We start from the raw sequence: 15,464 nt of genomic DNA on the forward strand, positions 1-15,464 counted from the left end.
GAGCCATGTGATGGGTTGCCTGAGGAGTTCAGCTTCTCTCACACCCTGCCGAGGACCGGGGAACGCCTAGTGGCGTGTGATCTTAGACTGTAAAGCCTGTGTCTGGAAGAGCACCGCATAAACTAAGCATTTTCATGTTCTCGTCAGGCAAGTTGTATTATTTCTATGCATGCCATGTCGTTTCTAACTTCTTACCCAGCTCCCTTCTTTGTGAAAATTCCAGTTCGCCAGTTACAACTGGTTTTCAATAGATAATTTTTCAGCAGCATAATCGGGGTTTGACACTGAAATGTAGGCCCTGCAGATAAATCCAGCAAAATGCTACTAGTTGAATTAAACCAAGCGACACATTAGATGACCATAACCAGGTCGAAGATGGAACTGGAATAGACAAAGTTTCCTCATAATAGTCCTAGGGGCTATGGCACATTGCAGTGGAAACCATACGGAACTGGCCAATTTGATCCAGAAAAATGTCTCTCGGCAATTCTATAAGAGCTACTTAATTTTGTTTTGCGTACGTTGTACTGGTGAGCTGGCCTCAGACACCGCAGCTCCGCTTCCTGAGTAGAGACCTACTAATCTTACCCCAGATGCATTAATGTCCATTGTATCTGCCGGAGGGCCGGATCTATACCATACCGGAAATTCCCAAACCACAGACTGTGTATGCGTTCCATGTGAAGTGAACATGTGAAAATGTGTGTTGTGGACATTATAAACAAGCATTGGCCCCGTGCGTGAAACTCTGCAATAAAAGTCTGGCCGTTTCACTTGTGAGAGCAAGCAGCGCCAGGAGCGATAATTGCAACCATATGGCGCCGCGCACTCCTACAAGTGAATCCCCATACGTGCACGCTATGCCTTTTCAAGGCAATGGAACGCGTGCACGTTTTTGGCTGAAAAGCCAATGCGACGGCTAAAGGTCTTTTTGCCTAAGCAGCGCATGCGCGCTGCTAGGCGAGACCTAAAAAGGAGTAAATTACATTATTAAAAAAAAAATCAGTTGAAAAAAACTGGTAGCAAAAGCAAATCTGTTGTGTATCAGTATCAGAAAGAAAACTGGCCGAGCAGTAGTGAATAGTTGTCTTTACCTGCGAACCCTTTTTGAATCTGAGAGTAATTCAATTTAAATTTTTATTTTATTTTGATATGGAACTCCAACAGAGGTCCACAAAAGTACACAAATAGATTAAAAAAGGAGTACTTTATATACAATACAAAATTCTTCACTATCCAACCATTAGATATTAAAACGTACACAATAGAATAAAAAATATCCTAATAAATAGCCAGAAACGTTTTAAAAAACTTGATGTATCCTATAGCAAACCATTTCATTTGCTGGGGACAAAACAAATGAACAGGCCTCCTGGGCAGAATGGATATTAAATTTAATAAATAATGATCTTAGAAACATATGCCTGGACCTTTGTAGCTCCGTGCACACAAATAGCACATGATTAAGATCTTCAATTTGTAATTGACACATTTCACAGATTCTCTCCTCTCTTGGTACTTTGTCCCATATACCAGTAACTTCTCTTAGGGGCAACAAGTTAATTCTCAATAGGAGTATCAGCCTTCTAATCCTGAGAGAAAGGTTCCAAGTTAAATAAAGCTGTGGTCTATTCCCCAAAGCACTTCCACAGACCACCTCATTGCGAGACTTGGACTGACTCTAACCATACTGATAGAGTTTGCAAACTTCTTTATAAACAGCTTCAGTGCAGACTTTGGCATAGGGGAATCAGTATCCAGACAAAGCCCAAATGAATCATTTGCTTGTGCAAAGGACCTGAAGAATGTTGATTGTTCTTTCAATTTATCAAAGATTTCTATTCTCAAGGCAGCCCTAAGAGTGCCCTCATCCCCCCAGCAGAGGGAGTTACCCCACCTCAGGACCGCTGCCAAGGATAAAATGTATGAAGAGACTAAACCAAATTCCAGACGTAGAACATGTGGGGCAGCCAAAGAATTTAGATTACAGATTTGGCGCAGGATTCGGCCTTCAGCCTTATCAAAAGAGCCTATGTTAATGAAGGGGAAATTTTAACTGTAAAAACTGACAAAACATGACTAAAGTGGCATCTTCCACAAGTTTTATAAAATCTGTTTAAAGCTCCAGCCTGGGAGAGAGCCTTACTGGCACAACGTTTGATATGCTCCAGATCTCGCCCTCTTTTTGAAAAAACCTTCCCCAAATATAAGTACGAATCAACCAGTTCTAGTTCTTCAAGCCCCAGCGACCACTTAAAACATCTTTTTATTCTAAGCCCTTTCTTGCGGAAAACCAATATTAAGTTTCAAGAAGTGGTCTTCTGCATATTTAGTTAGGGCATCCAGACGACGTTCAGACCAATGGGCATTAAATCAAAAATTGCCACATCATCTGCATATAATGAAGAACCAACTGACATTGTACCGATTCAGAGGGCATCCCCCTCACTGAGTTCAAAGTGTCGGGGAGATCAGATACATACAAAGAAAACAAAAGAGGGGCCAGCAGGCAACCCTGCTTGAGCCCATTATATGTTTTGATCTTACATGATAACCCCAGAGAACCTCCCATCAGAACTTGGCACCAGGTGTCTGTATGTAATTCTATAATGAGAGCCAAAAGATGATGTGGTATACCAAGATGGGAGAGCTTTCTCTACAGCGTTTGGCGATCCACTTTGTCGAATGCCGCGGAGAAATCAATAAATACCGTATAAACTGGCATACTTCGTGAAAAAACATATTTCTCTACAATGGTCTGGACGACCGCGATATTGTCCAGAGTATCATGGTTCTTTGTAAAACCAGCTTGTTCTGGTGGTAAGATATTCTGGTCATGGGCCCATTGCTGCAGATGACATAGTATACTTTTTGCAAAAATTTGCCCATAGCATCCAACAGTGCAATCTGTCTGAAACTAGCTGGCGAAAGTTTTCGGGCCCTTTTTATACAAAGGGATTATAATACTCCCCTTCCAAGAGGGGGAAATATTACTTATTCGAAAACAGAAATTAAGCAGTGGCGCTAAAAGAGCTCCCCAAGGATCTGACTCCTTTTTGATGAGCACAATCGGAATTCCATCCGGCCCTTGTGCACCGGAGGTTCTTGCGTTCTTTATTAAACCTACTACTTCATGTCCTGCGGGGGGCCAAATTCTAGAAGGGAAGACTCCTCCACACCAAACGTCACAGGAACTACTGGGCTGTTGTTTTTATATAATAGAGAGATATAGTGCACCCACTCCTTTTCTGGGATCGGTATAGGCAGATCCCTCTGCCTTGAATCACAATATTCCGCAATCAAGTGCCAATACTTTCTTGAATCTTTGACCCTTGCGGCTTCCCTCAGCCCAATCCACTTAGCATCAAACTCCCTTCTCTTTTCGCTAAGTTTACCATGGCTTCTTATTCGCTTAAGGCGATTGATTTCCTGATGTTGACCCATAGAGAATTGTATATACTGTTTTGGAACTAGTCGATTAATTTCTTGTTTTAGTGATTTCAGTGAGGACATACCCTGTTTAGGCAAATGGGGTCCAGCAGATTTAGAGCTTAAATTACGTATCTCTTCCATTTGGGCCTCATAAAACGATATAATATTAGGGTTTGCATAACCCTGCTGTTCTACATAAGCCCTCTTCACTATCGAACCTACTTCAGAAATATTTTTTAGCGTCCAAAAAGAACGTCCATTTGCTTCATTAAAAACCATCATTCCCTGGCCCAAGTTCCCCGGGTTCAATACAGGTGGATCAAAAGCCACTGTCATACCCAATAAACTATGGTCGCTCCATACCGACGTAACGACAAAGAGATTTTCACAAGCCTCAAACATATGATAAGAAACAATCACATAGTCTAAAAGGCTCTGAGTGTGATGGGAGTGAAAAGAAAATTGTGTTATTTTATCAACATGCACTCTCCCATTTAAAATGACAAAATCTGTACTTCTAATGCTATCAAGCAGGGAGAACCCCCGTTTGTCAGTTTTTATGTTTTTTCGGTAGTCGAATCTTGGGGATATGCCAAATTTCAGTGTTGGCATAAATCTCCAGAGCAGAGTTGGAGATTTTGGCGTTTAAATCTCCCACTAGTACCACTAGGAAGCATTCTTCCCTGGTAGCTATATCATAAATATATAAGAAGAGTACACTCAACAGATGATCAAAGCTTCTCCCAGGAGGGATATATAGATTTGCCACAAAGAAGAAGGTAAACCTGCCAGAGTCTCCCAAACATGCCCGCTTCAAGCATATACAAAGATTTGGAGGATGGCAAAAAACCATCTAATTCCAGTTGATCGAGTTCTTAAGCAAAATGGAGACCCACCCACTAGCGTGACCCCTTTCAGAGCGCTTAGCATAACGAGAAAAAATGAAATAGCCATCACAATCAAACTCTTTGCAAGACCAAGTTTCTTGTAAACATATAATTAAAGGGTTCATGCTTTTTAAAAAATTCAATTTTATCTCGTTATGACCCAGACCGGCCATATTCCAAGACAAAAGAAAACCCTCCAGGCTGTCTCAAAGGAGCGCTCCTTTCTGCTACCAGACAGATGTTTTTCAAAGCTCTTACAACCCAGCTCCACTGGGCCAATTCATTTTCTATATCTGGGGCCTGGGTAACAGCTGCCGCATCTGACACCATATTTATTGAACGACCCCTCTTGTCCAAGGAAACCACAATATTTTTGGCATTGCCCAGTGAATACTCAAAATCAGGGCCCATCGCATCCAGTGCCACAGAATTAACGGTCCTAGAAGCTTTTGAGCACTGAGTTGTGGAACATGTAGTAGGGTGTTCCTCATATTCTAAAACAGGTGTTATATCAAGCCCCTGTTTCAGAAAATGCTCACAATTCTGTATGACCAAATTGGCAACAATCAAGGATCAAAAAGTAACTTTAGAGTAGGAAAAAGTGTCATGTAGGTTAATCTTCACATTTTAAAATGTCCCTATTTGATATCAACTTTAGTGCCTATATTTCTGAAAAAACCCCTAAGAATCAGTCCTCTATTTACCGGCAAGGATTCATTGTCAAATAACCAAGTGAAATCCACAATGGAAGATGGAACATTCTGCACCACAATGATTTTCTTTGTAGCATCCCTTAAGGGGATCCATAAAGGAACCCTAATGCTACAAGTAACAACTTGTGCACCGCCATTGTGCTGAATATTCGGATACGACACAGTGGTGGTAATTGGGGCCTCTACATTACTATTGGACAGAGATGTGGTCCCTGTGAGAGTTCCATTCAACCCAACCTGAATAATACTCGGTGTTTTGTGCCCCGCCTCTAGATTACCATCCTCCCTCGCCCCAGAGTCCCCAGACCTTGTCTGGTGCATTGAAACCCCACCTCCCATTTGCATTTCCCTACCCGATGGATCAACCAGCTCGTTAATCAGGGGAGGATGAGATACTTGGGGGGACTGCAACATCAGGTTTGTTGGAGATACTACTGTTTCAGAAACCCCCGTTCTCCCAGCTCATATCATATACGCTGTGAGGGACTCCATAGGAGCACCCTCGCTAGACGGGGGTTTAGGACCTCCCTCCTCCATTGTTATTTGAGTATTACTCTGACTTTCGGGGATCTGTGAAAAATACAGTTTTGACGCTTTCCGTTTAGAAAATCGTCTCGTCTTTTTATATTTCTTTTTCATGTTTTCCCCCTTGTGATTTATTACGGGGCTTCCCCTCTTCCCTGCTTTCAACCCTCCCTTCTCTAATGGATTAGGGAAATAGGCCTGAGAGGTAGATGGAACTGGAACCTCCCCCACCTGCTTAACGTGACCCCTAATTTTCTCAATTTCTCCAGTAAGCCCCTTTTTACCATTATTGAACAAAGGGAAGGATTTTAGTATAGACTTTCCCAGAGGGGGATCTAGTTCGGCCTCCCCAAATAATGTATTTAAACAAAACTCTTCCTTTTCAAGATTACACGTGGGTTCAATGAGAGGCAACAAATAGAGAGGTATTCCCGCTTGAACGGAGACGTCTCTCGACTCTTCCAAGGGGACGAACAAGAGTGGCCTGTCGTTTTCCAGTTCTTCCATATGGGGATGTATCATAGGCATAGGTTTGATGGTGTCAGACTTAGTTACCTTTTGCACTTCGAACAGCATTACAGAGATCTTTTCCAATATATGGTCAGAACTTAATACAGATTTCTCTAATAAAGACAAAATAGAATTTACAATTGTTTCCATACAAATGAGATATTCCGAAGGCACACCATCCCTCTTGTTTCCCGACTTTGGTTGTGTACAAGGCAGGAATACATCATGGGCAGGCTCCAAAGAAGTACCAATCAAATGACTTGTGCTACAATATAAAAGAGGCAAAGAAAAACATCTAGGAGAAGAACTTACAATTGGGGTGTATTTTCCCCTGAATCTACTCGTCGGATAATCATCCTTATGGGTATTATCCTGGGGGACTCCCCAGCGCCTTATTTGGGCTTCTATATCAATATCTGGGACTGTAAAGTCTTTCCCTGGCTTTAACTTTTCACATGCCTTTACCTTCTCAACCATGGAAGAAACATTTCCCAGGGAATCATCTGGACCACCATCCTCACTTATTCCCTTGTAAATATCCCCCTGAACTGGTGAAACAGCAGGTGTAACAACAGTCATGCAATCTAACTTTAACCTGTTCGAGGAAATATATTGCTGACTCTGTTGGCTAACAAGAAAATCTGAACCCAAATTTGCACATGAAAATTGAGCGTCAGATGTAGCAGGTGTAACAACAGTCATACAGTCTGACTTTGACCTGTTCAAGAAACTATGTTGCTGGCTCTGTTTGTTAACACATGAATGAGAACCCAAATTTCCACATAAAAAATATCAGATGGTTGCTCACTTAAACCATCCTCAACACCTTCATTTGTCTAAGCCCGGACACCTTAACGGAACTGTGTCTGGCCCCCACGGGAATACAAGGATCTCCCTGTGATTCCACAGAAGACAAGGAAGGGTGCGTTGCTGAGTGGGAATTAGAGAACAGTCCTTCTTGGACCACTGCTACCGCCTCAGGTGCAATCCGGGGCATCCTTCGGAAAAAACAGTGATGACGGGGTGGGATTTGTAGCAGAGTTGCTGTAGTTATCTAGCACCACTGTACGATATCCTTAATTTATGAGGTCGACTTGGTGACGAGGCGAGAACGTTCCCGAGCATAATTTTCTGGAAGTCATCTCACTCAGGCTTACTTGCCTGCCTGGTTAACTCCCGCCTCCACTCACTTGTTCATGATGGAGTGATTCAACTATCCAACCTCGTCAAGCCCTTTCAGGATTTTGAGACCTCAAAACTTCTGAGCCAATTAAGCCGTCTGACTAAATTGCTGTAACTAGGCATGGCCTGTTTTTCAATGCTGTTTCCAAAGCAACCGCCTGTCCAGGCTACGATGTAACTGATATGATCTTTTACCTAATAAGCTAATCACCCCGCTAGGTGTAAGATGGAGATCTTTTCCAAACCAGTTGCTGGACTTGCAGGAACTCCTTCCTTTTCCTGGTTCCGGGGAAATTCCAAATAGTCAGAGTAAATGTCGGTACGTGCCAATGGTGGAAATAACTAGATTGATCCAACAGCACTCCACGGCACTTAACCCAGGACTGGGGGGGCAATGCTGAACAGGTCAAGCTGTAGAAATTAGCTAGCAGGGGGTGTGGGGTACCCCCCCACTAAGAACTTTTCCTGCTTAAGGAGTTCGCTCTTTGCTGGTCTGGTTTTACCGCTGCTCTGCAACCATGACCCCCTCTCGGCTACAGGGGTACCAAGGCGATTTGAGGCCGGAGCAAGGGCACCGAATCATGCCTCACTCCTCTCTCCTTACAGCTCCTCACAGCCCCTCACAGCTCACGGCTCATCAAACGACTTATTGAAATGTTAGAAATGTCAGTAACAAGTGAGCGGGGCTCTACAGGCGGACGCAGGCCGCACCCAGTGCTACCCGGGCTGCCTCCGCCTGAGGCACACTCTTTGTGGCCACAGTCTGATGGGGCTGCACTCTCCGCACGGGGGAAAGCACACAATTACGGCATTAAGCTTGAAGCCCCTGACCAGGCATGTAGTCGGTCCGCTGCCTCGACTCTGGCTCTGCTGTGGCTCTCCGACACTCTCTGATGCCCGTTCTCATCATCAGGGAGTCGCTGCTGGAAATTGCGGCAAAGTGTTGCGGCAAGGTACGCAGGAAGGTGCTACGGAGCCGGAGTGATCGAAGCTGCGTGAGAGACTTAGGGGCTGGGATAGGCCACAGCTCGTAGCACCAAACTCCACTTCTCCTGCGACTGCGGCTCCTCCTCCTCCTCGCGTTTTCACGTAATTCCTCTTTTCTATTGTCATTTACTCTTGAAGAAAAAAAAGTCACCTGAAAATAGAGGGGTAGGCTGACGGGTGCATGTATAGGGGACATGGCACACAGGGATGTGTTCCAGGTTGTATTTTCAATTTTGTCTGCACCAAGACACGCAGCCTGCAATGGCAGTTATGCATGTGCTTGGTGAGGGGTACCTTAGTGTGGCACAATGCGTGCTGCAGCCCTTAGGGACCCTCTTTAGTAACTCAGGCCCTAGGTACCAGGGTACCATTTCCTAGGGACCTACAGAGGATGCTAAGGGCTTTGCCAATTAGGGGAACAATTGCACAGTTTTGGGAAAGAGATCTGGCACTGGGGACCTGGTTAGCAGGAACCCAGTGCATTGTCAGACGAAATCACATCATTCACCAGGCAAAAAGTGGGGGTGACCATGTCAAAAAGGGGCACTTTCCTACACTTTCTTTATATTTACAGATTGAGGCCCATGCATTTAGAGAGGGAACGTTTTTGAAAAGAAGTGCCTTGTTTCCATGGACAATGAAACTGACTTGTCTTACACCAACACCAAACCAATGGAAGCAGCACATGCTGTTTGAAGAATGTTGTATAGATGTTAAAATATGTTCACAATTATTGTTTTCGCTCCACAAATGGCACAGCCAGGAATAATATTTGAAACACTGGCTGTCCTTTTGGGAAACTTCAAAAGGATGTACCTTAGGAATGCTTTGCAGCATTCTTTCATAGCTTATAAAAATATATATATCAAATTACACATTGTATTGTATAACTTCACAATATAATTCAAATTTCCTGGCCCAGTGCAAAGTGAAGTACTGCACAACCCAGCAGTGCCGTCCAAGGGAGTAAGGTGCACTTGAACAAGCCCTCCAAGCCATAACCGCCCTTAATATACCGAATCACCAGCAACTAAACCACCACCCTGAAGGAAGTGGTGGGTTAAGGATAACATGGTGCACCAAGGGCGGGGCAGCTGATCTTGCACAGATTTTAAACTGTTTAGTACAAACAGACTTGAAGTGACTATGGGCCTATTTACGAGAATGTCACGCAGTGCAGCACAGCAAGTCTCCTTGCTGCACTGATCTGTGTGACAAGGAATGTGCAGGAATGCTCCCTATTTAAGGCAGTATGGCACATTCCTGCCTTTTTCCCTGCTCTGGCAACATTTTGGCATCCTAGGGCCAACACATGCACCCTTGAATCATTGCATTGCATGCATAAAGAATTGTTTTTGTGCAGGAAGGGACACCTTACTGCACAAAAATAATCTTAAAGTGCGCTGACCAATGCAGCACACATAGAAAGAGGATGTAACGAGGAGAAATAAAGATATTTCTCCTCATTACACCTCACCGGAGAAGGCCTGTCTTTTTGGCCCATTCCCATGTCTACCAAGTTGCGTGGTGCAAGAGCGATGCAAACCGGCTCATTAATAGGCTCCTATGTTCCTAGAAGAGATTTCTGCATATTGTCTGCCTCTAAAGTGCATTCCAATGCAAAGCGCTCTCAACCAATGCAAGCATTCAAAATAATAGTCTAACTTCACAGATTTGTACAGTTCTTTGCAAACTTAGACGTTTTTTGAAAAGAAGAAAGGGGAACCCAGTGAAATCAACATTGGTTTAAGGCTCTCACAATAGTCACAAGAGTTTCTATGGTAAACTTCTGCTTTTCAGTTTGCTTCTCAAAATGACAATTGGGAAGGTCTGTTGTAGGCAATAAACATGCACCGATGTACTTAGTTGCTTTGAGCAGTATCCATAAATACAGGGATTATAACAGAGTCAGCTGGGCAGTGAGTCTTCAGACAGTTGGTCAACTGAGTCAGCCTGTAGTCATGCGGTGAGCCAGTCCAGATGTTTGATGAAGATTCAGGTAGCTTAACTATTTGATTTTGCAGTAGCCACTTATAGTTACATCAAAATTCAGCCAATTACCAATTCATCAAATTCAAATGATCCCCACATGACATTGCACCATCCAGGTACTCTGGCATTTCCTAGCCCTTGTTTGACCAGTGGCTTCTGTGCCCAGACTGCTTGACTAAGGAGGTACAGACATGTGACCTGGAGTCTCATCTTTTATTATGGTTTGTCTTTGCCCCATCACAGCTCGGACAGCGTGCCCAGGGTGGCACTGAAGATAGTGACTCCTATCATCATCACTGTGTTCGTCTTGGCACTTTACCTCCATGCCCAGCAGGTGGAATCCACAGCGAGGCTGGACTTTCTCTGGAAACTGCAGGTAAAGTGAGATTGAATCATCCATCACGTACCCTGTCATAAGTAACTATACAGTTGCAACGTGGTGATGGTATTTTTGGCAGTATAGTTCATGGCACTAATGGCCAATTGCAGCCACATTATGCATCAGCAGAAGTCTAGAAACTGGGCCAAAACAGCGTTTGCACCAGATATTAAATTACGAGTTGCGAGTAAACTGTTTGTTAGTCTGGTGTATTTTACCCCTGAAAATTTCTACGTACTCATAGAAATTTGTGTACCCAAAACAGTACAGATTGTGAAATAGTGTGCTGTTTTACAAGTCGCAAAGGAAAATCCTGCAGCATATTCCCTTCCTCAGAGAAAAACTCTGAATCTGGCAGCAAAACCATTCTGCGAAATACCGTGACATACCTTAACAATATTTCCCTGGGTAAGTTTTACCAGTCATTTCCAGCGCTCCACTCATAACGAGGCAGTTAAAATAAGAAGTGGAACTTTTTGGTCGGTGGATTATGTAGGGTAATGATGCTCCTGGGAAATACGCAGAGGGTGTATACTAGTGTGTGATTAGGATTGCGGTGCATAAGGGTGTGGAGAACCACCCTCCTCCCCAATGTGTGGATAATCACTGATAAACTAAAACTAAGCTTGGCTAAGGATTTCAAGATTAAACTGAAGTGACTGTTTCAACGGAGGAACAAGAGTATTTTTTGTTACTGTTAATGATATATAATATACACTGTTGGCGTCTGCAAGGGATTGTTGTTTTAAAATAAGAAGTGGTTTCACATACTGTTTGGTAAATTTCTTATGCAGAAATATTTTTACAGGAAGCTTGCAATCTTGACAGATTCAGGCCTTAGACACAACCTCTTACACCTCGCTCCCCTAAGCTGCCAAAGTGGAAGGTTAAAAACGTTCCCCTTGCAGTCCATTTGGGTACATCTCGCAGGCCAGTCCTCTGCATCGGGTGTTAAGTAGCAAAATATTATCCTGAGTCCTCATTGGCCAAAGTCAAAAGGCATATCTGAAATACTTATGCCTATGTACGAATTTGGCAGATTGAATACTCAATCACAAACGTGACTGATATCCTGTCCGTTGTATTACAATTTCGTTATATCCTATGGAACTTTTCATACGTCACGTGGGATATCCGTCGCATTTGTTGTGACGGAGTATCCCATCCACCAAGATCGTAATCAGGCCCTAATGGGCACTAAGGTTTAAATAGGGGCGTGATTATGATCTTTGCTGATGGGATACTCCATCACAAACATGATGGATATCCCGTCCGCCTTATTGCAAGTTCTATAAGATATAATGGAATTTTAATACAGCGGACGGGATATCCTTCACGTTTGTGATGGAGTATCCCATCCGCCAACATCGTAATCATATCCTTAGTGTTTTAATCCCACAAATAATTATTCTCCACAGAGAATTTGGTGTAATCACGCTAGTCAAATTTACAATTTCTGTGCTTCGATCATTCATTTAGGTTTCTTTACACCAACAGAAGACTGGTACTTCTAACAGAGTTTGACAACAAAAGGCTACAAATTTGGTGCTCTGGATAGCTACAGTAAAAGCATAGTCCAGATTTTCTCCCAGCTTTTTGATGCGCAAAAGGGAAGCAATGAAGCATTTTAATGTCTGTGGCTTCTTATTATGGTGGTTGTCAATTCCATTGACAGACTGTTACAAAATACATTCATTTAAGGAATATAAGCGTACACCTGGCTGTTTGGCCTTGTGGATTGTTACATGCTGGTGGGTCTCTTCACAATTCCAATATTGCTTGCTCATTTAAACCTTAGTGCCAGAAGCTCGTGCACTGCTGCAGATGGCACAGGGAATAAGAGAATATAATTTGTGCATGCTGAATCTAGAGTCACCTTGTTAGATATGTGTTGTAAAAAAAAAGTTATAAATTTGTCTTTTTTTTTAAATGTTGGCACTTGAAAATTGTATGTCATGCATCTATAAGAGTTAACATCAGTAGCCCAATTTTTTAACCTAAAACGGGAGGCTGTTTGCAGTGATAGCTGTCACTTTCAGGGACATTGTAGATTGTGTCATGCCAAATAGAGTGAACTCATCCTAGGAAACAGTGGCTCTGAGGAGAAAGGGAAATGGATGAGATGTGGGAAGGCAAATACAATTTTCAGTACCAATGTCGTAAGTAAGTAGGAACTTCCCGAATCATGGCGGACTGACTAATGGCCAGGGATAATCACCAGGGCACGGACGCCACCTCTACTGAACCAGGGCCTTATTTCTAGCTTGGATGTTGAATTGGCCCTGCTGGAATGTCTCTGCAGCAGTAGTACACTGATAGACAAAAACTTCTTCAAGGTTTCGTGGCTATAAACTGAATGAACGTCAACTGAGCTTGTAAATAGGATATTGGCATGTGGCAACCTTTACTGCTCTACTACTACGAACTGAATTATCTGTGAGGAATTTCATTCTGCTAAGTATTAAATCAAACTGAGTAACAACCACACTGACTGTATTTTCTCATGAAAACAGGCTACAGAAGAAAAGGAGGAAATGGAGGAGTTGCAGGCTTACAACAGACGGCTCCTACACAACATCTTGCCAAAGGACGTGGCAGCTCACTTCCTAGCACGAGAGAGACGTAACGATGAACTGTATTACCAGTCTTGCGAGTGTGTAGCAGTTATGTTTGCATCCATAAGTAATTTCTCTGAGTTTTATGTGGAGCTTGAGGCAAACAACGAAGGTGTGGAGTGCCTGCGTCTCCTCAATGAGATCATTGCAGACTTTGATGAGGTAAGTGAGTTATGGAGTGGTCTCATTTATTGCACTAATCCTTTTCTAAAAACCTTCTTGTGAACTTTTGGTCTTGTATGACATGGACCTCTTTTCAACATTTTGGTATAAAATGGGGTAGACCTCTCAAGTTGCTAGCATTTGACTTTTTATCTTAATTCTCTGTAATAGTTCTTTTGCCTCTGTCAAGGCCTTGTTATTTTTCTTGAAATCTCGACAGTCAAAAGTATTGTCTTCTGACCAAAGTCCTTGTATCACAAGTCAAAAGTAACCTTTTTTGGTCTAACAAGACCAGAAAAATACATGAATTCCTTTTATCCTCCTCATGTATTTCACAAAGTAAAATTCTGTGAAATTTAGCAACCTCTACTTTTAAAGAAATGAAAGCATTAAACTGCATTTTCTCGTCTACCTGTCTCAGTCAAGGAAACAGCTAGAAATTTAATTTGCTTAGCACGTGGCTCAATATTAAAACTCTAAGCCAATAGCGAACTTAGAATATTGATGTTAATGTCACAAAGATGTTTTTTAGAACCGTTATTTGTATCTTCCTGAACCTCAGTAGCCCCATAAACTGGTTCCACAAAGCTCTCCCTTCCTGCAGTGATTATAATTAGTTTGTGTCAGTCAGCTCTGCTCAGTAGTGGGCTTCAATTTCCTCATCATCTACCCAGAGAAGAAGGAGCCTTTTAGGTAGGCTGCCATGCTAGGGAATTTCTGATAGGAATGCGGTGGAGAGTTAATTTCAGGAATATGAATTTACTTTTATCTGAATAATGTGAGACATTAGAAAAGATTTTGATACCAAATGGCCACACCAAGGACAGAATCTTTGGAGGTTTGTAGTTTATGTGAAAGCAGAGATCTAGTCTAATGGTGCCTTTAAATCTGGCTTGCTCCAGCCAATCTCATTCCTCTCACTCAGACGGCAGAGGTGTAGGAATGAGGCAAGGACTGTTTGAGTGTGCTTTTTACTGGTAGGGAGGGGGAGGTACCTCATTTTAATAGAAAAGTCTATGTGTGGTTTGGGTATCTCCAGCAACCGAGATAGCCTTCGGCCATTTTAGTGTACCCTTAAAAATGTGTCCTATGATTTGTTTTGTCAAAAGTAAAAACCACCGCGGACAAGATGGGAAGGCCCCAACTTGGGAACTTTTTATGGATAGGTTCTAGGCCCTCTACCAACCATTTATCACTCGGCATTCCCACCGCCTGTAATTTGGAGACCTTAGGGGAAGTCTGCTTCCTATCTGAGGAAGGGCTGAGACCTGGACACCCTCTTCCTATTAAGTAAAACCTTCTGGATTTTCACCTCAAAGGGGCAGGGAAACTGGCCTCCTGTAGTCCACAGGGAAATCAAGAACGGGAAAGGCATCAGCTGATCAGTTGGGACTTGGATCTAGCTGGAACCTTTGCTGGTTGCAGTGCCTGGTCCTATTTACCAATGGTACATTTGCCCTGGAACCCTAGTAATTGCCTCCACATGTTTTGGAGCTGGAGGCATGACCAGGGGGAGATAATCCGTGTTTACTTTAAAGTTGGCAATGTCCTTTAGGATGTTGCACTGAAGAAAAGATATAGAGAAGTATGTCTCCTCTTCTATCCATGGCCTATACACCCCAGAAGAGTTCCTGATAGTATGGGAATATTCAGAGACCTTGAAGAGAAGAATGGCACCAGTACTAACATGTCTGAAAGGGGAAACATCCTAAACAACGATGTTTTTATAACAACTTACCTGAACAACGAATCCTGAACCACGACAATTCCTAAACCACAACTTCCTAAACCACAACTTCCTAAACCACGACTTCTTAAACAACGACTTGTTAGGGAAGTCGTGGGTGTGGAACTCGTTGTTCCAACATACAACCGTTTTCGAAAAGGAAGGTAGTTACCTAAACATTGATATTTTTGAAACCGTGGTGACTCTTTCTTAGGTTGTGACAATTGCACACTCTTCCCATTGAGCTACTGTGGGGTACTGCTTTCTGTAATTTTAGTTTCATTGCTTTCTTTAAGCCACTGCTTTGAGTTCTTTCCAGACGCTGTCTGCTAAAAAGAAGTTTACTGTTGCCTT

At 42.9% G+C, this 15,464-nt stretch overlaps 1 protein-coding gene across 1 annotated transcript in view; it reads left to right on the plus strand.

The window, feature by feature from the left end:
* The window catches only part of ADCY5 (adenylate cyclase 5), a 1,541,762-nt gene that overhangs the window by 1,495,008 nt on the left and 31,290 nt on the right, over positions 1-15,464 (plus strand). Inside the window, exons 17-18 of the mRNA XM_085647314.1 lie at positions 10,472-10,604; positions 13,121-13,384. Of these exons, the coding sequence (XP_085503440.1) occupies positions 10,472-10,604; positions 13,121-13,384 (397 nt within the window). The remainder of the gene's footprint in view (positions 1-10,471; positions 10,605-13,120; positions 13,385-15,464) is intronic.

Source organism: Triturus cristatus, chromosome 3_2 (genome assembly GCF_964204655.1).
Source record: "Triturus cristatus chromosome 3_2, aTriCri1.1, whole genome shotgun sequence".
Taxonomy (NCBI): domain Eukaryota; kingdom Metazoa; phylum Chordata; class Amphibia; order Caudata; family Salamandridae; genus Triturus; species Triturus cristatus.